General features: G+C 39.3%; 1 protein-coding gene across 1 annotated transcript; it reads left to right on the top strand.

Moving 5' to 3' along the window:
- The first annotated feature begins 399 nt into the window (after positions 1–399).
- Positions 400–12,184, top strand: slc35e1 (solute carrier family 35 member E1). Its single transcript, XM_054602336.1, has 6 exons — positions 400–831; positions 3,418–3,488; positions 5,637–5,774; positions 6,694–6,819; positions 6,944–7,189; positions 7,470–12,184. The coding sequence occupies exons 1-6, from the start codon at positions 504–506 to the stop codon at positions 7,695–7,697; spliced, it is 1,137 nt and encodes a 378-aa protein (XP_054458311.1). The 5' UTR covers positions 400–503; the 3' UTR covers positions 7,698–12,184.
- Positions 12,185–13,294: the final 1,110 nt, after the last annotated feature.

The raw sequence follows: 13,294 nt of genomic DNA, 5'->3' as shown, positions 1-13,294 counted from the left end.
TTCAAGCAAACGTGGCATTGTGAAATAAAATGGGGGAAAAAGGAAATTTTGAAAAAAATACAGGAATTGAATAAAAATATAATGAACTTACAATTCATAATTTCATGGTTATGTTAATGATATATTTTTATTATAAGTTATTTCACAATGTGCTTCTATTTGTTTTACTTTTAACACAGGGAATGGGCCTTTTTTTTATGCACTTCCAGCTCAATGTTTGCTGAAGTGGCAAATGGTTTGTTCCAATGTTTTAAATGCATTTGTTTTTATTAATGTAATTATTTAAATGGTAGATTATAGAAATTCAAACTCCAAGATCTACCATTTTGAATGCAGCTCACATCTCATTTCATTTAATAAACGCATGTCCTTTTAAATGCTTTTATTGTGAAACCTGTCTACGGAAGCCGTGTGTGTACATTGTTGGTAGTCGAGCAGCGCTTTTCTCCCCCCGATGAGCCAGACACGCACACCGCCGGTGACTCGTCACTCCGCGCTGGAAGATGGCTGCGGCGGACCGGCCCCCTGTTAGGGAAGGGATCCGGATTGTGTTCCTGTGTGTGGGCTGGTACACGGTCAGCTCGGGGGGCAACATAGTCAACAAAATCATCCTGAATGGATTCCCGTACCCGGTCACGGTGTCTCTGTTCCACATCATCTCTATCGTCGTCTTCCTCCCGCCGCTGCTGCGGGCATGGGGAGTCCCCAAAACAGAACTGCCGAGCAGGTACTTCCAGTGGTACATCCTGCCTCTAGCTTTCGGGAAATACTTTGCATCTGTGTCGGCGCACTTCAGCATATGGAAAGTACCGGTTTCGTATGCGCACACCGGTGAGTACCGTCCATTCGCCGTCTCGTGTGTAACACCGTGAGGCCACCTGGTATGTGGTGATGTGTCTGAGCCGTCAGCTGATGTTAGCTTCGCGGCTAACGCTGGACGACTCTGCGGCTCCAGCGCGGGCCCAGGAATGCTGTGGCGGTATGGAGGAGGTGAACAGACAGGCCTTCATGGAGCTGATTCGTCTACCCTGGCTCCTCTAACTACACACTGTTTAGCTTTAGGCTCCATGTAAGAAATACTGACTGGCTGAGGTTAGCGGCTAGCCAACTTAATCGGGGCTGATGCACTACGGCAGGGGGGAGGGGTCAAAATTAACCTGCTGTGTTGCGTGTTATTGATTGTGTCCTAAGTGAGCCCATGTGAATAACTATTGGGTTACCAGCTTTGAAATCCAATAACCTTAACTGTCTGTCATGTTAAAGTTGCACTTAACTAAAACTAGTTTCAGTCTGCTACAACATTACTTTATTAAACCATTATTTGATGTCTTTTATCATGTTAAGTGTAGGTTAAAACTGTTTTGAGAGATGTTCATTCAACTTCAGGGCCTTTTTTTGGAGGCGCCAGTTTGTGGTTAGATGTTGCAAATGTTTTGTCCACTCCATTTCTATATCACTTATTATATATTGATAACGGAAACACCTCTCTTATTGATTGTGTCCTAAGTGATCCCATGTGAATAACTATTGGGTTACCAGCTGTCTAATCCAATAACCTTAACTGTCTGTCACGTTGAAGTTGCACTTTTAATGACATTACTTTATTAAATCATTATTTGATGTCTTTTATCATGTTAAGTGTAGGTTAAAACTGTTTTGAGAGATGTTCATTCAACTTAAGGCCTTTTTTTGGAGGCGCCAGTTTGTGTGGTTTGTGGTATAGTTGCCTCTGCACTATACTTTTGCTCTGGCTTATGCTTTGAGATGCTTGTTTAAGAAAGGAGATGCACTTATGACTTCTGGTGACTAGTAGTTCTCTTGAATACCTATGTTGAATACACTTTCCTGTAAGTCGCTTTGGATAAAAGCGTCTGCTAAATGACTGTAATGTAATGTAATGTAATGTGGTTAGATGTTGCAAATGTTTTGTCCACTCCATTTCTATATCACTTATTATATATTGATAACGGAAACACCTCCGATTGTGAAGCATAAACGTTACAGTTCATCAGCACCACAACTGAGAAGCTCCGTAATTACTATATGTTTGAATTAACACATCTCTGAAGCGGTTTAAAGAAAAAAACTCAACAACTTTATGACAGTAGGATTTATTGCAGGCTTATAATTAGAGTGCTCTACCTAGTAAATTGGCATCTGGCCCTCAACTGAAACATGTTAATTTAACTGTCCGTATAAATTCTGTAAACCTCTCACCTTGAAAAGGCTGTTGTACTACACTGTGTTGGTTTTGGTTACCTACATATACTGCCAATTGACTGTTTATAGAATCAAGTAAGTGCACTTGAAATTGAACCCCATCTACACCACTTTAAAGAACCCTGGTGGTATTTGCACCTAATTTGTCTACCATCGCTGCCATGTCAATAATATCTCAGTCCGTCATCATGGATGATAGTTTCCATGAAGTCTCTTAACTGGTATTACCAGCTAAAACTACTCAAGATATTTATAAGTTTTGTTCTACGATATAAAATATGTCAGTATTTCTCGAGAATTTTGAGGCCTTTAAGTGTATTAAAAAAGGCAGCTGTTAACGAGTAGCTAAATGAGACTACAAAACGTCATCAGCCCTACTAGTCTGCATTCACAGCCTCGTTGTGTAAACTCAGGCTCATGTCACAGTGGTGTAGTTCATTTGTAGCCTTAACTAGACCGAAACGTAACTTTTTATTTCTGGCGATTTGCATTTCTGCTCCAGTATTCATTAATGTGGTTTTCATTTGTAAATATATTCTTGCAATATTCAGAAATCGAAAAATCCCACTGGCTTTTTGTTGAGGGGACCAGTGCGATGCTCACTTCAGCTGTTGGCCTACAAAACAACATCATTCCTCAACCAGCCTATTTGAAACACCACTCTGTTAAATGTCATAAAGTTCAACAGCACTATAAAATAACAACTGAGTTTGAATAAACCATGTGAATAAAATAGTCCTAGTCAGTAAATTCAAATTTAAAAGCTCTTCAAAACAATTTCAAAGAACTTCCGGCACAATTTGCAATGTCAATAGCTCTCTCTCTCTTAACTTTTGAAAGTTGTGGATGGAAGTTTTCAACAGTGCTGAATCTAGTTTTTATGTTTTAAGGTCTGAAAGTACGTGGTGTTGATCATTTTAGTACCTTTTTTAAATGATCAGGGTGTGTCCAATCTTGAGTAAAGCTCTGTCATTGTTGTTTGTAACATACACCAGGATAAAACCTAATAGTACGCCAGTTAGCGACACAGTGAGGGTTTGGCCAGGCTCTGACGTAGGAGCATTTCATTCTCCAAACGTATTCAGTCATGTACTCTCTACCTGCTGCTGTTTAATGGCATTTCATTGCCATGGAAACAAACTGATTGTTATACTTCCAAGCTGATGTTGTCCCTGTTCTCTTTCTTCTCTCACACAGTCAAAGCTACAATGCCAATATGGGTTGTGCTGTTATCAAGAATTATCATGAAGGAGAAGCAAACCACAAAGGTGAGTATGTGCTACACAGCAAACACGGCACAAGGGCCTGCTCTGTTCCAGGCTGAGTCTCTGTGTTTGAGACTGAGCAGTGGTGATGTGGCACACAGTGCTGCGTCTCATATTACGGCCATCTGCAGGGGCTTTTATCCCTGGGGGATCTTAACTTTTTATTTTCACAAGCCATCCATATTCACCTGTTAAATCCCCAAATTCACTCACTACTTTTCATACTACAGGGGTCAACTGGGTTTGTGTTGATGCATGTCTTTCTTTGGTATGCTTTGTGCAGCCGGAGGAAAGGCTTCAGGTGGTTAAACTTTTCCATGGCTCGGAGGTGTATTTTTGGAAGACAAATCACCTGTACTGTGCATACATTCATTGTTTGATTTGGATTTTTTTGATTCTAAGGTGGCGCCGTAGCAGGAAGGCGACATGCTAGTCTTACGTTTTAAGTAATTAATGTTTACTTGCCCTCCATAGATATTACACAAAAAACATTTAGCTTAACACAAAGTACTGTAGGGAACTCATTGGATCCACAGCTATGATATTGGTCCCATCTTGCAGCTTTATTATGTAACACAAAGCAGATCTTAATGGAAATAAAGAGAAAGAACCTCATCTTTCTGCCTCTACTTAATTGATTGCTGCTTGATGAGGGAAAAGTTTACAACGTTTCACATATCTGGAATACAGCTTAATGTTTTTATCCTGATGCTGAAACATCTTACTGTCTAGGTTTGCTAAATGTGAATTAGGAGACCTTTTGAGTCTCACATCAGCTTGTCATGTTTACCTTACAGTCAACAGTTCAGTATTCAGACAGGCTTGGTTCACAGGCGGAGAACGTAGGTGTTGATGACGTGTTTCTGTGTGTGAAGAGAGCTTGTGTGAGGAGCAGCAGGCCGCACTTTGCTCTACTGAAGAACCTTAGTGCTTAATAACTACTTTGCAAAAAAACCAATATATCTCAGTTTATATCACAGTTGAGTGTTGTCTTGGCTGTGCAAACATAAATTATACAAAATATACTCAGTGGCAACATAACATCATAAAAAAACACGGTACCGATTGCATTAGATGACTTTCAAAGAACAGAGTAGATTGAAGTAAACATTTTTATAGACTCCAACTTTTCCTTTTAAGTGCAAAACGCCTTCAGGATGAATTTCCGAACATGAAATGGGACAGGAATCTAGGCCTCTGCCAAAATAGATGAGGCCTCTCTTCATTTTCAGGGTTACAAAGAATAAAAACCAGCCACCTTACAATAGTTTGCTCGAGTTAAACTGTACTCAGATATATCGGCATGATCTGTGTTGTTTGCAGAAGGTAATATTGTGTTGTGTTTAACAAGTTATTACACAAAGCTGCTTCCTCTTAGTGCATCCTGTTCAAAACGTTTAATCATCAACCAACGTATTAAGAGGGATGCCTTAAAGGCACAGTGTACCGTTTGGGTGAAGAGAGTGTAGAGACAAGTTCTGGCTAAAACCGTTTTTTTTCTTCTTTTGAATGTGATCCTCATTCTTGTTTCAATAAAATTACAATAAAACAGAGAGCAGTTGGATCTTTTGATGGCAGTAAACCGTCAGTGCAGTGTTTTCTTAATGTCTCTCTGTGTGGTTGGTTTGAGAAGAGTGGGTGAGTAAGTGGATGCATTAGTGGGTTTCATAACTACTGCATGTCTCATTTCTCATGATCCAACATTTTCAAAATGCAAATCCCTCTCACTGTAAGAGGCCTGTGAGGTGTGTGTGGTCTCAGATAGAGGGTTAGTATTTCCACTTTTCTTTAGGACGCTAAAATGAGGCTGTGCTTTTGAATTTAAGGCTCAGGTGAATGTTGGAAATACATTTTCAGTGCAGAAAACACATAATTACTTTATTAGCCTGCCAGAAGTACTGTGATAAGGACTTGTTGATGTAGGAGCAATGCATAAGTTTTATTTAATCATCAGTGTTAAAATGTTGCCAAACAAACCAGGCAAAAGGCCACTAATATTCTCGCCCTATTTAGGAGGGATGCTATTAACAACTACCTTGATTGGGAGATAATCCATAATGTAGCAAATTATGTTTTGATATAAACTTAAGTATTGTTCGTCTTGGTTTCTGCTGACTCTGTCCTTCCGTCTCTGTGTGGTCCTTTTCATAGGTTTATGTGTCGCTCATCCCCATCATTGGAGGAGTGCTGCTGGCCACAGCGACTGAACTGTCCTTTGATCTTTCTGGACTAATCAGTGCTCTGGCTGCCACGCTCTGCTTCTCCCTGCAGAACATCTTCTCCAAGAAGGTAACTCATTCTCAGGCTGGTGTGAGCCACATGATGAGGGGAGTGGGGTAATTGAAAAAAAAATGTACTTCTTGGTGGTTTGCTGTGAAACGCCTGAAAACTGACATCCTGGTTTGGGAAGTTGTGTGTGTCTGTTTGTTTTTAAAAGAGAAGCTCTGTGTTGAAAACATCCTGAGGGGTGATGACTGTAATCACAAAAGCGTGTTTCTCTTTTGATTTATTGTGTATGTAAATACAAAAAGGTGTTTTATGAGGTGAATTAGTGTAGATCAGATACCTTTAAAAACATTTCTAATGTTGTACTGTTAAATATAGTATCACAAATTAATTCTAAGAAGAATGGCTGAAGACAGTCACACACAGAGGGAGAGAAAGACTGAAGGGAGAATCAAACCTCTAAATGTTAAATTACTGGCTGTGTCCTGTCACAAGATGGTTAATGCATTTTACTGACCCTTGCACAAATCTTCCATATGACTCTGTTAAAACTCATTGATCATTGTCTTTTTATAACATCAAAGTGAAATGGCAAATATTTTCATCTTTGCCTGCCCCCTTTTTTTAATTAAAATCACATCCACAATTTCACTGGGACTTTATCGACCGGTCATGTCATTCGGTAGAAGCCCAACTTTTCGCACTCTAACACAAAGTGATTGGTTTTAGGAAAATAAGGTGCATTTATAAATGATGTCGGCTTGCACTGAACTGACTTTTTTTTTTTTTTTTTAGGTTTATTGTGATGGTTTGTTTCTGTTTTTTAAAATTCACCTGGAGTGTCATGTTGAGTAAGGTTTCTAGTGGACAACAGGAAGTATCATAACAATGAAACCCCGAAAACTTTATCTATATCTCCTTTGCTAGTGCAGTTGTTTATTTTTCGACAACATTTTTCTAAAGTGATCCCTCCTCCCTAAAGGTGTTGCGCGACACGAGGATCCACCACTTAAGGCTGCTCAACATTCTGGGCTTTAATGCTGTTATCTTCATGCTGCCCACCTGGGTCCTGGTGGATCTCTCTGTGTTTCTTGTTAATGGAGATCTGGTGAGTAACACTACTGGATTTTTTTTATGACATTTACACCACATGTTGTGGTGGTTGGAGTTCTGCAGCATCTGACTTGTTTTATGACCCTGAACGTAGCCTTACCATTCTGCTTTCCTTACAGTCAGAGGTCTCAGAATGGTCAGGTACCTTCGTCCTCCTGCTCATTAGCGGCTTCTGCAACTTCGCTCAGAACGTCATCGCCTTCAGCGTGCTGAACATCGTCAGCCCGCTCAGCTACGCTGTCGCCAACGCCACCAAGAGGATCATGGTCATTAGTATCTCACTGCTGATGCTGCGCAACCCGGTCACCCTCACAAACGTCATGGGCATGATGACGGCCATTGTCGGGGTCTTCCTCTACAACAAGGTGAGTCGACCCGACCTTTTGGATGAAGGAAGGGAGTAAAAGAAGGAACTAGGAAAGAGGAGAGGCAGAAGTTAAAGGAGACCAGAAGAATTTATCTTTCGTTGTCATTTTTAACTGTAAACTCTTTATCAGTCATTTTAGAGGACTTAACTTTGTTGGTTTGTTTATCTTAACATTTGACCCACCCAAACTATCTAGGATCCACTGTGCAGTGCCAGAGAACCGACTCCAAAGACACCCAGTCATTTTAAACCCATTTGCCCTTCTCCTCTGCCAACAGGCCAAGTATGACGCTAATAAGGAGAAGAAGCTGCTGCCGAGCGCCAAGCAGGACCTGGTGTCCTTCGACAACCCGGCGCTGGAGAAGATCCAGCCCAACGGGTCAGTGCCTTTCTCCCACGGCTCAGAGCAGCAGCACAACTGGAACAACGTGCTGACCGACCACTTCCAGTACAGCCGGCAGGCCTACACGACAAACTACAACAGCAACCACCAGTACGTGGTGTGAAGGAGGAGTCTGTCCTCCATCCGGGTGGCTGTCATAGACATTACTGTGTAGCCGCCCCCCCCTCCCCAGCAGCGGGACACAGCCCTGCTCCAAACACGAGACTGAAGGCAAGTGCTGTTTGGTCTGGATAGGAAGAATGAGATGGCCAGTGACGTGACCTCTCCCACACTCCTCCGTTTCTAAACTTCACTTTCTGACAGCTTCGCTGTGTGTCATTGTCTATTTATTAGTTTGGTACCGACTGTATGTGATGTCTGAGAAGAAACAAAGTTAAATCACCTGTTTTCAGACATTTTGGTGACAGATTCAGCTGTCATATTATCCGGTGAGCAAGTGGACATGCAAAAGGTAGTTGATGAAAGATTTGCATCTCAATGTCTAGAAAGGTTTTGTTTTCACAATCAGCCATAGTTTGGGGTTCTGGGTTATTTTGTTCACTTTCAGAGGAAAGGATGTTGGCTGTAATTATTAAATGGGAACGCTAACTTGCACCGAAACAACAGTCATGTTACAACTTGTAACAAAGAAGTCTCAGTGGAAGGCCTTAACATTTTGGTTTTAGGCATTTCACATTTAGGGGTGTCATTTTTCTTCATGAGGCACCTGTGATGATGTGAGGAGAAACCATCTGTTTGAATCCTCCTCAGTGAATAATACGTGTTGCACTCCTCAAACACTTGATGCAGACGGGACTTTTTGTAGACATGGGAGGATTTTAGGCGACGCTCAATTATATAAGATTTTGTAGATTTGGTCAGATGACATTATAATTAAATATGCAGGCGTTTTTCACCATGCGAGCACCGTGTCCCCACGGACGGCAATGTTAGTCAAACACCAGATATTCATAGCCCCCAGATGATAAATGACACTGACTTTTCATCTGGTGCCACAAAAACAATAATGGTTGTGGTTTTAAGTGAAATACTGTTTTAACTTTTGGATGGATTGTCTTAAACTGCATTTCAGTTATTCATTTCCCCCTCAGAATGATTTGTAATAATGTTGGTGATCCTCTGACTTTGTTCTAGCGCCTCCAACAGGTGAAAATGTGTCCAATACTTATGTTTGTAACTAAATTCCTGCAAAACTAATGACAATTCCCATGAGCCTGAGCTGTACTTGGTTTACTGTTAATGTTAGCATACGAGCACGCTATACTAACATGGTGAACATGGTAAATGTACATGATAAATATCAGCACGTTGGCATCGTCATTGTGAGCATATTAGCATGGCAACAGTAGCATTTAGACTGCAACCACTCTCAAACGTCCCTTAAAATTACAAGTGCCTGATGAACAAAAATGCCCCCCCCAAAAAATAAAAAAATAAAAATCCCGTCATCGCATCTGCAAGAAACTGATGCTTGAAAACTTGTTGCACGAGCAGATCAGTTAACATTCAGTCACACTTGTCAGCGAGTGTTTTTAACTGCCACTATCGGTCTTCATATCTTTGAACTAAGATAAACTTTCAGAGTGAGACCAGTTCTGTCCCCCAGAACTGTCAATGACCTCTCAATGAACAAACATCTGTCCTTCTCCCCAACATAAAACATTAAGGTCACCAATTGTTATCATGGAGCATTTATGTAAAAGTTACAATTAGATTTACCAAAACAAAGCATCATTTCAGTAGGTGTACTGTAATAATTCTCATGTTTCATCTTTCTTAGGGAGTCTAACCATGTAAAATGTAATGTTTGCTGTCACAGTTTTGAGATAAAGAATCTTTTTTTTTATTGATTATTGGTATTTATTGATTTGCAAAGCTTCTCAGGCAGGGGGAGATTTTCTCTCCTGTCAGGTGATTTCTTTTCTTTTTTTCAGCCCAAACCAAAGCTGCGTCTTCTGCGTGTTTTTCTTTTTTTTTTTTTTTTTTTTTTTTTTAACAAAGGACTGGTTCCAGTTTGCACATCAATCAACAACATAATTGTGTTATGCAGATTGTGGCGGTCTGTCAGGTGACTTAAAATCATGGGGTTTTAATTTCAAGCATTTTTGTAACTGTGTCAGACGGTCACTGGACAGATTCAAAAGGAGACATGCATGAAATCACAGGTTTGGTTTTGCAATTAAAGATTCAACTATAATTAAAAAAGGTTGATAATCTCTATTGATTACACTGTTTGCAAAATAGTTAACTAATCATTTATTATTGAAAAGCCTTTTCACTGCTTGAAGATCTATTTACTTTTAGGAAACATCAGTCACTCTTTGTATTGCAGGATCGCTGATGCACATTGAGCATCTCACCGCAGCTATACAAGGTTATTTTTTTTGTTTTGGTGATTCAGATGTCTCGGCATTCGAAATCAATGTAGTATTTCTGCTCATTTATTTAGTAAGGACGATGCTTGTTAATGATTTTTTTTGTTAAAGTGCCAGTTCTAGCCTGTGAGCTTGATTTTTCAGCTGTAGTCCCTGGTATATCTGCTTAAGGGGATTATGACGTTAATAATATGCCCTGCCTCTTTTTTTTTTTTTTTTGTGCACTTTTTGTCTTCTCTGACATTTAAAACACTGTCACATTATTTAGTCTAGAGGAATACGAGCGCTGTGAGGATGGTACGCTCGGGGCTTCCCAGAGACAATATAGTATCAGTAATTGTTCTATTTTAAGTGCTGAAATATTTTGTCGCTGACATTGTTTGTAGGAGCTTGGGAACCCGTAGCTGCTCTGGTTTTCTGCAGCAGGGAATGAAATCAAAGCTGTTAGTCAGTTATAAAGAAAGATATAAAGTTGGCTGTTTTGGACTGGCTGACCAGAAAACACCTGTATGTTGTCATTTAGTGAATTTCAACAGCCCTGGAATAATTATTGCCTTAATCAAATGTCTATTTTATTGTAACACTGCTGCTGTAGTTGGTGTGTTGCACACTTTGAGGCTGTACTTTGTGGTGTTCGACTTTGATAAAATAGAAACACAAAAAACGAAATATTAGAAACTCCCACCACAAATGGCGGCCTCATGAATGACAAAGTAGTCGAATCAAGACTCTGTCAGCATGGATTAAAATAATTCGTTTCATAGAAGCAGCATTTATTTACGGGGATGTTTTTGTTTTTAGTTAAACTGTTAATCATAATATTGATGACTCTATGATTGTTTGGTTTTACACCTGCACATATCTACTATAGTTTAATGTCAATGCTCTCATCAACTCCCTTCAAGTTTCTGTTTTAAGCACCTTCCCGAAACAGCAGATCGATTTACTGAGTGGCTGCAGAACAAAGTGGGCCGTTAAACAGCTAAAGAATTAGATTATTAAAAGGACAAGGTGAAGTCCAAAACGGAGCTTAAAGAAAAGTGGATTACATTCATCAAGCAATCAGAAACATTTAGATGTTTATTTCACTGTAATATCCTGCTTTTTACTCCTGTTATGTGAAGAATCAGATGTCTGAAAATACAACTTTATGAGTACTTGTCCTGATATATTACTAAACAATAAGCAATCATGAACATTTACGGACCATTTTTCAAACAGCTTTGTCTTCAACAGGTGGATCTTTGATAACTTAGAAAGCTGATTGTTGCCAAACTATTTTCGTAAATGTCAACGAGGGAGATCTGCTCACTTTTAATCATCATAAATGCTTTTAGAAACAATCTAAATTAGCTTATCAATGACATATTTCAGTACAAATAGCCTTTTATGGCTAAAATAAAATGGAGACTGCAAATCAGATTGAATAAATAAAGTTAATGACTTATCATTCAACCCTGTGTGTTTTATATAAACGTTTTACGTGAAGATCAGAGGGAAACACTTAAAATCTAACTCAACAGATGAGAAACGTGATTACATTTTAAACAGCAGTGTGACATCGACGGACAGCATCGAAACCAAACTAATCATAAATATACAACACAATCATTTCATTCAAGAATGTAATATTCACATGCAACCTGCAGAGATGAAAACCGTAAAAATCACGTTTGAACCTTTTGTAGTTGATCTCACTGTCTGCTGCTGCAGAGAATGTTTTTAGACTCTTTTAGATTTCTTCATGTGTTTTCTTCCTCATGTTGCCAAAAGCAGTGTGAAAAAAAAGTATAACCTTTTTGGTGCTAATGCACCACAGGATGGAGGACTTGTTTGCTTGTGGGCAAGATATTAAAATCCATAAACTACAACATGTCCTAGATGTTGTAGTTTCATTCTGATTTAGACAAACATGGCTGTTTGTTTCTGTACAATGAGCTAACTGGGAGAAAACTGTTCATTTGGATTGTTGCTCTCTCCTGTAAAAACTTTAACTGGGATGTAAATGTTAATGAATGGAGAAAGGGGAGCTTACTTTGTAAAACTTCTGCAATTGATCTCGAGGCCAACTTTTTACTTAACTGATGTTCATAGATTTTTATTTATGGTGTCAAGGTACAAAAATGTTGTACAGAAGTGCAGCTATGCACAGTCTTGTCTGCTTATGTTAGTAAATGGTATTTTTAAATGTTGGGGGAGGGAGGGAATAAATGCATTATGGAATACTGAACATGGTGAATATCTTTAATTATGTATATATATTTATGCATTATGCTTTTTATTAACCTTGCAATACAGAAAAAAATATTCAATTGTATTTTTAGCCACACTTTGCAGTGTCATATTTTGTGTAATTTATGGAAACGGGTGTGGTACCTGCAGGTTTCAGGTTCAAGAAACGGTGTGCTGTCCTCTGCATGGCATCAAGGAACCAAAGCCATATGTTCCAGTTTAAACTGGTTTATCTCAAGTTAAAACATCTGAGTATCACTTCACTGGTCAGGACATGTAGGAGGAATATGTGGAGGCAACTGTCTTTACCTGGAAAGTATAAATTTGATAATGAAAAGAGGTTTGTGTACCTCCTCCAGAGTCTTTAAAGCTCAAGCCCAGATATTAACCAAAGATAAAAGAGAAAGACTTAATAATTATTATTATTATTATTGCATTAAACCAGACTAATTGTTTTTGAGTTTTTCTGCCCCCTAGTGGCCATAAATCATTCAAAGTAGCATTTATTTCAGCTTCCTCAAGATCAGAGCAGTGAGGCATTTCAAAATAAATGTGAGCACTTTTTCAAGAGTAAATAAAGTTTAAACCTTCTCATTCTAGTCTTTTATCAACAGCGGCTGTCAGTACTGTGCATTCTGTCCTTGAACTGTTCAGGGAGAGAAACAAATCTGCAAAAGGTTCTGGGGAGACATACTGAACAACATCCTGGAAAGAAAGTCCTGCAGATGGATCTCAGTCATCATCCCTATCATGATGATACAGTTACCAGTTTGTTGCCTCCCTGCATCGCTGAAACTCCTTGAACCACACTATTCCCAGTGTATGACATGCACAGGTAAGTTCAGCACCAATAATATCGAAGTCTAGGAGACCGAAAAGAATAATCGATGGATAATTAAGAGTCCGTGACAGACTCCTTACATGCTGTTTTCTTTTTTTTTTTAATGGTCCTGAAGAGAAACAAAACCTGAGCTGAAAAACTGAAAGCTGCTGAACCCATGAGCTGCTGGAAAAAGGTACAATGTTGATTATTTTCATTGCCATTGTCAGGACCACTGAAGGTTTAAATCAGTTATAAACGTTAAATGTAAAA

The sequence above is a fragment of the Anoplopoma fimbria genome, chromosome 8 (assembly GCF_027596085.1).
Source record: "Anoplopoma fimbria isolate UVic2021 breed Golden Eagle Sablefish chromosome 8, Afim_UVic_2022, whole genome shotgun sequence".
Taxonomy (NCBI): Eukaryota; Metazoa; Chordata; class Actinopteri; order Perciformes; family Anoplopomatidae; genus Anoplopoma; species Anoplopoma fimbria.
This window is presented reverse-complemented; position numbering and strand designations above follow the sequence as displayed.

Bases quoted from the DNA above. Each gene is read 5' to 3' on its own strand.
- slc35e1 (XM_054602336.1), top strand. From the start codon at position 504: ATGGCTGCGGCGGACCGGCCCCCTGTTAGGGAAGGGATCCGGATTGTG. The intron at 832-3,417 runs GTGAGTACCGTC...TCTCTCACACAG, and splicing joins GGTTTCGTATGCGCACACCG to TCAAAGCTACAATGCCAATA. The intron at 5,775-6,693 runs GTAACTCATTCT...TCCTCCCTAAAG, and splicing joins AGAACATCTTCTCCAAGAAG to GTGTTGCGCGACACGAGGAT.